At 43.1% G+C, this 12,806-nt stretch overlaps 1 protein-coding gene across 3 annotated transcripts; it reads left to right on the plus strand.

The window, feature by feature from the left end:
- Window positions 1–6,824: 6,824 nt before the first annotated feature.
- ARL4A (ADP ribosylation factor like GTPase 4A) lies at window positions 6,825–10,122 on the plus strand. 3 transcript variants are annotated; one of them, XM_058035048.1, is made up of 3 exons: window positions 7,082–7,108; window positions 7,166–7,375; window positions 7,602–10,122. In XM_058035048.1, the coding sequence occupies exon 3, from the start codon at window positions 7,668–7,670 to the stop codon at window positions 8,268–8,270; it is 603 nt and encodes a 200-aa protein (XP_057891031.1). In that variant the 5' UTR covers window positions 7,082–7,108; window positions 7,166–7,375; window positions 7,602–7,667; the 3' UTR covers window positions 8,271–10,122. The 3 variants fall into 3 exon arrangements, with proteins under 3 accessions (XP_057891039.1, XP_057891031.1, XP_057891022.1); XM_058035039.1 differs by having other exon boundaries at window positions 7,093–7,108; window positions 7,139–7,375; XM_058035056.1 differs by lacking the exons at window positions 7,082–7,108; window positions 7,166–7,375 and adding an exon at window positions 6,825–6,906.
- The last annotated feature ends 2,684 nt before the right edge of the window (window positions 10,123–12,806 follow it).

Genomic DNA, 12,806 nt, shown 5'->3' on the forward strand with positions numbered 1-12,806 from the left:
ATTTAATAGCAGTTTTTTCTTTCCTTCATTGTTGCTCTGTGCTAGCAATATTGCAAACAGCAGTAGTTATACTACCAACATTTCAATTATTATTCTGGAGCTGGGAAAATACCTTCACATATTAAATCCATCTATACAGGGGCAAAATAAAATATGATGCTCTTATATTTGTAATTGTAGTACTTTTAATCTGCATGCAAACTGCTCCCATCATATTAAAGCATTATATTTAAAAACTCTGCTACCTTTTCAAAGGAAGCAATGTGAGAAGATTGCAGCTGATACTGAAATGTCAGCTTGATAGAATTTTAAACTGTTTAGAATTATTCTGGCATAAAAAAAAAAAAAAAAAAAAAACCCAAAACACAACCCTAAAGTGCCCATAGCTTTTCTGGGAGGAAAATATTGGAAGCCATTGTCTTAACTGGCAAGATTCTCAGTGAAGCATTGAGTTAGCACTACATTCTCATCAAAAGGGTGTGATGACTAAAGTCACTAGTTTCAGAGGGGGAAAAAACCCTATAAGAGCAAAAGTGCTGTCACAAACCTGGGGTAGGAGGTGGGGAACCTGTTGCTGAGGTGAACACAAGTCTTTGATCAGTATACAACCATTGAAGAAAACATGCAAGCCAAGGCTTGCTCATGTGTAGTATCACACACTAAACACTGGGATTGCTCATGATGAAGTCTTGCCTCATGTAATGAAGGATTAAAGTAGGAGGTATTCTGTCCATTTATTAAATAAACATATTTGTTGGGGTTATTTAGCACCAGCTTCTTAGTGAAATAGGGGTAGAAACCAGGGGTTCCTGTAAAAAAAAAGCTTATTTATATTCTTTAAACTGCCCCATAACAAGTCCTATGTCCAGGTTTGGATTTTTGACTATAACTTTGTATCATATGAAGAGGGGATCTATGTAGAACTCTTATTAATTACACTCTGCTATTAAATGAACACTCAGTGTGGCTGAGAGTTTTGTCATACAAGTCCTAAACACAAAGATGCTGTTGGGAACAACCCTTCTGCTGTCCCACCCTGTCACAGAAGGTGCATTTCTAGTGCAACCACATGTACACAAAGTGGTCAGGCTGCTCCCCATGTTCCACAAACATGGAGTCACCACCATTACAGCCATCCCATCAGAGGATGAAACAACCAAAATTCTCAGAGCTTGGAAGGTGGCGGTGAAATCCTCAGTTACCCTGAGCCAGCACTTGCTCAGTGTGACTAAGGACATTTATGAGCTAGTACAGCTTGCTTTCAGCTAACACACCTGAATAGAATTGAAGATGCAACAAACTCTGTCTGTCTAACAGAAGAGGCTTTTTGTTTGTTAGTCTGCTGTATGGCATTGTGTTTATTTATGAAAATGAAAGTAGCAAAATATAGATGTTAGACTTCATGAGAAGGTAAATAAGAAATGACAGTAAGTTTAATTAACTGGTCTATACACAGCAACTCCATCTTCTACAGCTCTAAGCTTATTTATTGTGAGGAAATAAATTAGATTTTCTACCACCAACTATTGTTTAATAATCAAAGCAAAGTAGTTAATGCAGCATGTAAGTTATCATTAAAAGAATTCAGCAGATGTAGCAAAGATGATAAAAGGCTCTTTGTGCAAAAAATTTTGTACATCAATTTAAGAGATAGTCTTAAGAGCAAAAACTCATGTTGAAATTTGTCAGCTATTTAATTCTTAGTGATAATAGTTAAGGGAGTTTCAAAATTCATGGTGAAACTGCTGTAATATTTTATGTACCATGCAACAACTCAAAGCAATACTTTCAGAACCATGTGACAAATCAAAGCAGTACTTTTTTAGCTCTGAGATCTAGAGTATAGTTGAAGAGAAGTAACTTCAATTTTTGAATGTACAAGTGAGCTACAGTTGGTTACTGTAATAATGAACATTATTGCTATTACACAAACATTAATGCATATTACCCCAGCCTAGGTCTGCCATGTCATTGTACTGAAATGCAACTGATTTTCTCTTTCATACACATTGAGAAATCTGCTCAATTTCCACACAGAACAGCAATAACTGGTGGTGTGAGGCTGCTCACACATCTCTCTCATGAAGATGGGGGTTGGGATCCCATCGCTGCAGATCACCTGTAGCTGACAGTGCACAGTCCTTGCAATAATTCCATTCTTCCTAGGACTTCATTCCTTTGTGTCTGACAACTAAGTCAGCTCTGTGATGCATCTGGTTCCTTCCTATCTCTCCTTCAGCATTTGCTCATATTTGCTTCTGTCTTTTACTGTTCTTTAGTTCTGGCCATGCTCCCCTGCATCTGCAGTACATGACATCAGGATCATTTGTCTGATGTTTCATTTTTCATTTGACTTGAATCAAATTTGCTACACACAGTATGTGGTGCTATTAAAAAAGAACTCTAAGGAGATTAGCTAATGGTATAGGATAATAAATGCCATTAGCCTGTTCTTCAGAATGAAGATATTTAATTAAAACAAAAGGAATATGGTGCATATCTAGCAATGGAAATTCAAGCCCACTATCATTGCTTTGGAAGGAATTTCTCATCTGCTGCATCACTAGATGTGACTGTATAACAACAGTCATACTTACTGGAGTGGAATTTAACTTTAAAATGACCAGCACTAATGAAATCTCTGATTTAATGTCCTGCTACAGTAAACCTCTCATGAACTGCTAGATTTAATTTCCAAGAATTGCTATTTCCATATGAAAGACGATTTCTTGTGAAGAATACACACAACCTTGCAAGTTGATGTTTGATGATCCTTTGCATTTTTATTATCTGGGCACTGTGAGGCAGCTCCTGCAGTGAAGGAGGTGATATGTATTAAAAGGTAACCTAAGTCTCTGCTGGGTAATAATATTAACATTTCCAATAATCTTATCTTTCCACTGTAAGCCAATTCTTTCTTGGCAACACTTCAACCAATTTCATGGTCCATATCCCTAATAAGGACTATCTAAGTTTCTCAGAAGCAGTTAATAATTGCAGCATTGGAAGCCTGGCCCCTCAAACCTGCCTTGAACCAAAATTATGTCCAGGCCATTAAGGAATTAAAAAAACACCAACAAAACAAAAAACCAAAAACCAAACTACTTTATCATAGTGAAGAAGCTGCATGTTATACAGGTACTGCTTCTTTTTCTTGAAACACAATGATTTGTCCCCAGCCCTGCCCTCTTCTAAGTGGAAAATATTTATAGTATATATGTAAGAAACCTATGTAGAAAATAATGTATTACTATTTACACTGGTGCACAGTGTAAACAGGAAAGGGGAGAAGGATTTTAGGCCATAGGAGCTGAAGCTGCAGTTGTTTTCATGAGCTAAGGAATGCTGAGCCAGAAAGAACTCAGATATGTAGAGATTAGATAGGAAATGAGAAAAGTAACAGTATGAAATTACCCATACACAGAAATTAGGCACCTCCTTATTTTGCATTAAAAATTCTGCATGTGGCTTGAGCCTTTCACCATTGTTTCCTCTTACATGTATCTTGCAGTTATTTTCAGCTGTCATCTAGGAACAGCCCACTCCCCCATACAGCTGCACACTAGAAAGTGTGAAAGGTGCTCTTTCTGTGCAGCTCCTTCATTCAGGACTTCTACAGGATAATCAGAGCCTTGTTTTACCCTTACCTTCAATTATCAGAGGTTGAATGTGTCAACTCTTCTACACTCCCACTAATTTAGATACCATTACTCCACAGCACCTGCCCAGTCTGCTCTTTTGACTTCTAAAGCAGCATGAAGTGTCTGGGAGGAGCTGATCCACTTGGATTGTTATTTAATAGCTGTTTTGCAGAAGTGCCTACAGGCATTAATTAAGATCAAGGTGCAAAGAAGACTTACAATGAAAAATAGTCTCAGCCCCAGAGAGATCATAATTCACTTCATAGCAAGTTACAACAGGTAAATGTGATAAATTAACTGTGGGGAGTGTCCAGGCATTTTCTGGAGAGCACAGATTATTTCCATGTATATATTTACAAATACAGGTATGCTCATATTGTTGAAGATACTAATTTCTGTCTAATCTTAAAAGGACCTCCCTGATGTCATAAAACTTTTTACAAGATTTATGAGATTCCTTCTCATACCCACTGTGTTGGATACACTATATCTTAGAAAAAAACACCAGTTCTTTATCCCTCCCTTTCCAATAAAATATTATGTATTGACTGCTTTTCAGCAGAACAAGAGATAAAAACAAGCCTTATGCATCATATGTTTAAAATCAAAATACCTTTCATGAGGGTAGGAGCTAGCCAAGATCCATTCTCATGGAATTAATTGTAAAATGTATTATTAGGAAGCTGTGTTAAAGTTTGAATGCATCTTCAACAATCACACATGCAGGTTTAGGATACCATAATATCTAATAGGGTTATTTTTCCAGTAAAAATAGGGGATAGTTAATTTTATAGGTGGAGATAAAGGTCAATTTGATTTATTTCAGCTTGTCAAGCTTCATGAATAAATATATTATCTGCAGTAATATTCTTTAACAAGGTATTTCTAGCTGGTTTCATCCCAGTTTGGAATTACTGAAAACCATCCATTTAATAATTAAGGCCCAATTTTCCTCTCACTATAAATGCTTTTCTATTACATTGTATGCTATGCAGCAAAAACCTTACCAGCTGGCCTTAGGGGTAGTAACCTACCCCTCCTTTCCATAGATGTAAAATCACCTTCCTATACAAACAGGCCACTTCCTCAAAAAAGAATCAGCTGCAAGATCAGGATGTAAATAATGAGCAAAGATAAAAGCAGTGAAATATTAATCTCAAATGTAAGCAAATTAGAATTTTGCTATTTTTAGTAGGACTAGAATAGGTATCTTAACACTTTAATAACATGAAGCATTGCCTGCAGCACACGATGGAATTTTTTTTTACTATTATATGTGCCTTTACTATTCAATTACTTCTCTTTTACATAAAATTATCTGTGATTTAAAATATGGACTACAATGCTTTCAAAGGGGAAAAAAAGAAATATGATTGTCTGAATATTCTTGTAAATTAACCCTTTTCAGCAGCCCCATCAAGAAATCTTGAAGTCCTCTAGACAAAAAGGCAAGACTAATATTGAAAATGACCGTCCTCTTTTAATGAAGCTCAGCTGGTCAAAGATTTGGGTGGTTGCCCAGAGAAGGTGGATTCCCCATCCCTGGAAGTGTCCAAGGCCAGGCGGGATGGAGCTCTGAGCCACCTGGTCTACTGAGATGTGTCCCTGCCCACAGCAGTGGGTATCGCAAACCAAAGGCGAGTCTGACAAAGGGGAGAGAATGATGCATCTGACTCCACTGACAGCAGAAGGCTGATTAATTCCTTTATAATACTATATTATTCTATACATCTAAAACTGAACCTGCCAAGCACTCCACCCTGTGCACAACTGCACAGAATCCCGTGACTGTCACCTGACAGTCCACACACACACACACACACACACACACACTCTTGGCCCTGACAGGCCAAGGAAACAGAACATCCTCACTTTGGATAAACAATCTCCATATTGCATTCTACTTTGGCACAACACAGGCACAGCAAGCAATAAGAATTGTGTTTTCCCTTTCTCTGAGGTTCAGAGAATGTGAATCTCAGAAATCCTTTGCAAGAACTGTGTCTTGCTCACCAGGGCTGTAACTAGATGATCTTTAAAGCTCCTTCCAGCACAAACCACTCTATGATTCTATGATTGTGATACTGACTACAGAAAAACATACACTTGGGACTGGTAGAGTAGCACAATAGCTTTAGCTAACCATTAAACATATGATTTTATTGTAAAGATTGATTTATTAATTTTTTATCTACACACTGTAGATGAAGACTTTTGCAGCATGTTCTGCTCTGATCCTTCTGTGTGCTGTTACACTGGCCCGGGTACACCCGGCACAGGCAGCAGTGACCACCTGCATTGGCACAGCCGGGCAAACTGCACTGGCAAAGGGCTGAGAGAACCTTAGAGCATGGAGCTGAAGGAGCAGAGGGAACATGGGAGGGAACAGAACCATGTCCGGCAGCAAGAAGAGCTGAGACAAAACACTCCTCCTGCCGGCCTCCTCTAACACCTGTATGCTCCGGAAACAGTGAATGTACTCAATGTGTTATCAGACATTCGTAATTAGTTCTGGGAAACGTTTTACTGCTCCAATCTGCCTGAGACATGAAAATGCAGGATTACTTAACATGCCTCTGTGCTGTGGGAAACCTTTCTTGCAACCTTTCTTAGTCAGGCACCAGTGCGTGCTCACTCAGAGCCGAGCACTGCTGCCATCCCTGTGCTCCACGCGTCCATCACAACCGTGTCACCCACTACATTATGCCCGGCCCCTCCCGCCAGTCTCTCCGGTTTCGCGGGGACACGTCGAAGGCACATACAGCACGTACAATGGGCGCAGACAGCCGGGCTGGCACTTTTATTTCAGAAGCAGCTCCGAGCCCGCCCCTGCCGAGGGCGCTCCCGGGCCCTCAGCGCTCCCGCCCCAGCCGGGCCGCTCGCCCCCGGCAGCGGCGCAGGTGCGCGGAGAGGCACGGCCCGGAGCCGGCAGGGGGCGCGCTGGAGCGACAGCACCTGCACCCAATGGGTGTGGAGAGGGGGCGGGGCACCGCAGAGGAGCCCAGGGCGGTGGAGTGACGGCACCCGCGCCCAATGAACGCGCGCTCTCCCGAGAAGGGGCGGGGCTCTGGGTAGCCGGACGGGCGCTGCCGCCCGCCGCGGGGCGGGGGCTGCCGTAGGCGGAGGGTGCGGCCGCGCCGGCCTGCCCCGAACGGGCCCCGTGAGGCAGCGGCTCCGCCTCCCGGGGGGGAGCGGGGGCTGTTCAAGGCAGGGCGTGGGCGAGGAGCGGCCCCTTCCTGCGGGCCGAAGCGCTCGGCTGCGGACGGTACGATACTCGGGCTCCCCATGAGCGGCCGGCGCCGCCGGCCAATGGGCGAGGCGGAGCGCGGCTCGCTCCCCGCCCCCCGCGCGCGGCCAGGCCAATGGGAGGGCGCGGGGAGGGGCGCGCGGGGCTAGGCGCGCGCTGGGAGGCGCCCCGCCACCAGATGCAGCGGAGAGTCGCACGGGTGGCGGCGGGAGAGGCAGGAGTGGAGGGGGAGCAGCAGCAGCAGCAGCAGCAGCAGCAGCAGCAGCAGCAGCAGCAGCAGCAGCAGCAGCAGCAGCGACTGCGGGAGCCGCAGCAGTAGCGGCAGCAGTAGCGACAGCGACGGGAGAAGCAGCGGGAGCCGCAGCAGTAGCGGGAGCGTCTGCGGGAGCAGCAGTGAGAGCCGCAGCAGAAGCGGCCGCGGAGCAGCGGCGGCGCGTGGCCATGGGGTGGCGGGCAGCGCGCCCCTCCCCGCGCTGAGGGAGCCGCGGTAGGCTTGGGGCGCGGCGAGGGCGGCGGGGGCGCAGGTGCCGGGCGAGCCGCAGTGCCGGGAGCGGCCGCAGCCGCCGGGCGGGGCGGGGGACGTGTGGCGTTCCGCGTCGCGCTGCCCGCGGCCGCCCCCGCAGTCGGGGCGGCGGCGCCGTGGCCGGCGCGTTGCGGCCGCGCAGCCCCGGCGCCGGCGGAGCGGGCTCTGAGGCCGCTTGTGTCGTTGGCAGGAACCGAGCGCAGCCGCGGGAGCCGCCTCTGCTCGTGGCAGCCTGCTGTCACCTTCCCTTCTGGCAATGGGGAATGGACTCTCGGACCAGACGCCGATCCTCTCCAGCCTGCCTTCCTTCCAGAGCTTTCACATCGTCATCCTGGGGCTGGACTGCGCTGGGAAGACGACGGTGCTCTACAGACTGCAGTTCAATGAGTTCGTCAACACTGTCCCCACTAAAGGATTTAATACGGAGAAAATCAAAGTGACGCTGGGCAACTCGAAGACGGTCACTTTCCACTTCTGGGATGTGGGCGGCCAGGAGAAGCTGAGGCCGCTGTGGAAGTCGTACACAAGGTGCACCGATGGCATCGTGTTTGTGGTGGACTCCGTCGACGTTGAGAGGATGGAGGAGGCCAAAACAGAACTACATAAGATTACTAGGATATCTGAGAATCAAGGAGTGCCTGTGCTTATCATTGCTAACAAGCAGGACCTGAGGAACTCTCTCTCTCTCTCTGAAATAGAGAAAATGTTAGCAATGAGCGAGCTGAGTTCTTCAACGCCCTGGCATTTGCAGCCTACCTGTGCAATCATTGGAGACGGACTTAAAGAGGGACTGGAGAAACTACATGATATGATAATTAAGCGAAGGAAAATGTTGAGGCAGCAGAAAAAGAAGAGATGAGTTCTTTTTTGACCTTTGTTTTTTAGGGTAGTTACATGGTCAAAATTTGACGTAAGACAGCTTCCAAAGCCAGGCCTGCCTGTTTGGATGCCGTTAAGCTTAGTTACGTTGAACAATCAGTTGCACAACCTTGCTGTGTACAGGAAGGCTGTGCAGTTGTGGATTTTTATTTTTTTTTTTAACTAGTCTCTTCTGAGTTTTTTGGCTCTGTATTATTTCAGAAGCCCTAATAGATGATGTAATGCTATCAGGAAATGGATGGGTGGGTATATGTGACATGGATGTCTAAATAGCCAAATAAAACGAGGGTTTTCTGCTTAGTGTTGTAGTCATATGTTTGAGGGTGCCCTCTGCAAGCAATTTGCATTGAAGGTGTTCTGTGTTTTTAAACTTCTAATGCTCGTAAGTGGAGTGCTTAGGTGAACATTATACAGCTTTAAAAACATGTATGAAGCTAGTAACCCATAATTTCGTTGAGGCTGGTTTTTTACCTTGTTTGAGGATTTTTATGAAAGCTTGGCTACATGCGTAGGTTTTTGTTTTAATTTGGCACTTTTTGAAGTTGATTCACGTTAAGTTCAAACACTTGAAATTTTAAGTGCTGTGGATTCTTCAACTGGTAAAAGAAAGACTTTGACAAGTAAAAACTGTAAACAACACGATGGAGCATGAAAAAGTGGTTTCTCAACATATAGCATGTTTTTTGGTATATAAGGTTCTTATTTCTTTAGAAGTAGCCATTCATCATTATACAGTGCTAATCAGGTTTAAACTGTTACTCAAAATTAGTAATTTATTTCTGAATGGTGAGTTTTATGTCCTAGCATCAAAAGTCAATGAATTGCAGTAAAGGAGCTATAAAGAACAACTGTGGCTGCTGTGGTTCTAACCAGTGCAGCATTCTTTGCCCTATTGGTGACTTTCCTGGCAATATAACATACTTATAATGAGGTAAAGATGGAGTTAAAATTAGCAGAGCACATCTTGTATCTCCCCAAAATATCCCATTTTATTAAAGCAGTATTGCTGTGTCACTTGCAACGTATGCTTTTTTGTTGTGACTCTTACAGTATTTTGTGGTTAGGAATGTAATAATGCTTTATACACTCAAACATTAGACACTACCGGGGGCGGGGGGGAGGGAAAGGGGGAAGAAGATTTTCAAGATGGGCCTGTGTTCTGCTTTAATTATGCTTTAAGCTGTTCTTGTTTACAGAGTGTGCAAACAGTGTTAACTGGGCAGGATAGTGCTTGACAGAAAAGGGAGGGTAGTTTTTCTTACTGGTACAGAGCTTCAAGTGACTCTTTAGATACTTGGTTAGCAATTAAAAGGGCTAAAGCAGAGCCTGGATTTTTAAGACTAACTTTAGTGGTGCTGTAGAAATTCATCAGAATGTTAGATTATCTTTAAACTTTTGTTGGTAATACCAGACTAAAATAAAAAAGTGGAAACTAGCAAAATCAATTTCCTCCTCTCAACCAGCAAAGTAATACATTTTTCTTACCTGCTGCCATGTATCAGGAGGATGACAGCTACAAACCGAATGTCAATCAATGTAATTTAGCTATGTTGAAAAAAAAAAAATCAAGCTTTTTAACCAGCAGCTGTTCGACCAGGAGATAACCAAAAATGCACTTTAGTGTCTTCTATAACTGAAAGTGACAGCTGTTTGTTTTTTTTATGACATCTTGGTCCTTTTTGAATAAACTGAAGTAGCTTCCAGTGGAGCTTTTGTATGTTGGTTATATATGTACCTGCACTGGTGACATTGTAAGTCACTTACTCAAGTAATGTCTATATTTATAGAAATGTGGATGACTTCTTAAACCTCAATAAACAATTGAAAACAAGCCTGCAGAGAGAAGGTGTCTGACTTCTTGTGCTGCAGTGGTACTTTCTTAGCAACCTCCATGCACATTAGTTCTGCTGTTACTCAAATCAGTATTCCTGTTGAATAACCAAAGTCTTAAAATGTGGTGAGGCTTATAAATGTCACAGTGTTAGAAACTGGAGGTATCTCATTGAAAACTTTGGATCAATGGTATGTCTTTATATTCATGGAAGAAATACCTGCTGCCATGACTCTTTTCCAAAGTGATGGCTCTTGCACAATTTGAAACATCTTGTATTTAGCTGAGCCTATTTTGTGTTATGTGCAACTCTTAATAGGCAATGTTGGGCATATATCACATGTACTCTCAGGTGGTACTTGATTTAATGTCTTTAGCCATGTGTATCTGAATCTGTCTGAGGGATTAATCTGCAGTTAAACCTTGGGTGAATTTTCTTCTGAGAAGTTACAGCAATGAGTAGAATGTGTTGATGTGGCAAGCTTCTAATTATTTTCAGGACCCAAGCATACACAAGAAAAACTTTGTTTAGACTGCAAATGAAAATGGCTAAGTTTGAACCAGAATATCCAAAATACCAGAATACTCTCTCTCAAAACCCTGATATTTTCATTTTTATGTAACTGATGGCACATCAAAATGTAGGTTATTCTTAGTCCTGAGGAAAAAGCTATATTAGTGATGCTGAGTCCTATGAATTTGGTGTACAACTGGTATAATCTGGCTAATACTTTCCTTCCTATTGGATGCACTGTGCTCCTGGGCTAAGGAAGGTGAGATGGCAGGCTGGCTCTTTGTGCCAGGTAAACAAACTGATACCAAATACTAATTGCTCCATTTTCAGTACTCATTAGGCTTCTATTGGGAATAGTCGAAAAGGCATACTGCTTGAAAAAAACAACTGTGTTTTGTTTTGCATATTAAACATGCTAGTGTTTTATCTGGTGGCTGTCTCCCTCAACTCTTCTATGCATAAAAACAGCAGTGAATGATTTTAATTACAAAGACTTGACAGATCTGTACTCTAGCACTCTGGAGGGAAAAGTGAGAGAAGTTGGAGAGTACTGTTTCTAAAATGTCATGGTTCTTACTGTGTTAATACTGACTTGGAAGTAGAATACTCTAGGGATGGTTTTTAAATTCAAGCTATGCCTTTATCTGTGTTAGAATTGTTTTGCTGGAATTTTATAGTGACAGTCCTGAGAGTACAGTATACAAATGCAGTAGCTTTACCTCTGAAAGTGTTCTGTATTACTATGGCAGTCTTCCAGCTATGAACAAAACAATGATTGCAGGAGAGCATTCAGCATCTGAACTGATTTCCTGCTGGCATGGTCCTGCCAGATGTGGATTACATTTTTCCATAAGATGAATTGTCAGTTCTGGCCTAAATACTGATATGTCTAGGACAATCTTCAGAGTAGCTGAATAAGCAGGTGTCATTTTGTTACAATGCTGGAGTTACAAATCTTAAATCGAAAATACTTTTTGCTCAAGGGGCTACAGATGAACGCTGTGTTCTGCAAGATTTCAGGTGACTATCTTAACCTGCTTCTCTAAGGAGGTAAGGAATTGCATCTGAATTGGTGCTGTTGAACAAGCTTTAAGGTCTTGTCACCATATCACTTGTCTTAGCTCATGAAAGTTTGCACAGCATTGCCTCAGCTATTTACACACAATCACAGTTAACCAGCCTTCAGAATCTAGCTATTTCTGGCTGTGTGTGAGCATCAGACTGTTTCAACTAGGAAAAGTACCATGGGATGATGAGGCTCCAGGTTCTCAGATCACTTTTAAGTTGCATTGTACTGAATTTGCATTTATATTTGGGGAAAAAAAACAAAAGGGAAACATTTTGCTCTTCAAATATTCATGTTTTAGTGAGACACAATTGATCCTTTGTGTGGAAAGCAATACCCACAGCCAGCCCATGCTTCCCAGCCTGACTTGGGTGCTTCTTTAGTCTTTGACAGAGCAGTCTGGCCTGCAGGAGTTCATTTCCCAGGACTTTGTGGTCACAGACCAGCAAGGAGCTGGAAGCAGTCAGGTGGGGGCCAGCTAAGCCCTTCCGGACCTCAGCAGGTCTCAGTGAAGCAGTTTTGTTCCCTTGGGGGGATGTTATCTGTATCTTGGATCATTTGTTTACTAATAGCAGAGTGTTAATTAGTGTCTAGCTGAAACTTGTTGAGAGGTGAGTGTCATTCTTGTCATGGAGGGAGTATTTAGATACTACAAATTGATGCTACAAAGGACTTGGTAAGGCAGAGTGTGTAAAACATACTCGACCTGCATCCCCCATATATAGGGCACTAGTCCTGACATGCAGTCGTGAGTCAGCTGTCGGATTGCAGTGCATGAAGGCTGGCAAATGTGTGCTCATAATGCTGCCTAACTTCTGAGAGAGAAATCTAGGCATGAATCAGTGCTTTTAGGATCACTGTTTTCACTTTACTGCTGGGTGACTCATCTTTTGAGAGGGTCACAGTTTACAGCCTGCTCTGATAGATTTGTGTCCCCAAGCCAAAACAACCCTTGTTGCTGCTGGGAGGGATGTGTAGGGTGCTGTTTGTTTAGTCTGGGGGTTGAGGAAAGCTCATTCTTTTTTTTTAAATCCTGACTGACATAGGTATATGTGAAGGCCTGCCCCTCATGCTGCTCTGCAGGCTGTGATTATTTTTAGGAGCA

Source organism: Melospiza georgiana, chromosome 1 (genome assembly GCF_028018845.1).
Source record: "Melospiza georgiana isolate bMelGeo1 chromosome 1, bMelGeo1.pri, whole genome shotgun sequence".
Lineage (NCBI taxonomy): Eukaryota > Metazoa > Chordata > Aves > Passeriformes > Passerellidae > Melospiza > Melospiza georgiana.

Excerpts from the sequence above, each read along its gene's own strand:
- ARL4A (XM_058035056.1), top strand. The coding sequence starts at position 7,668 with ATGGGGAATGGACTCTCGGACCAGACGCCGATCCTCTCCAGCCTGCCT.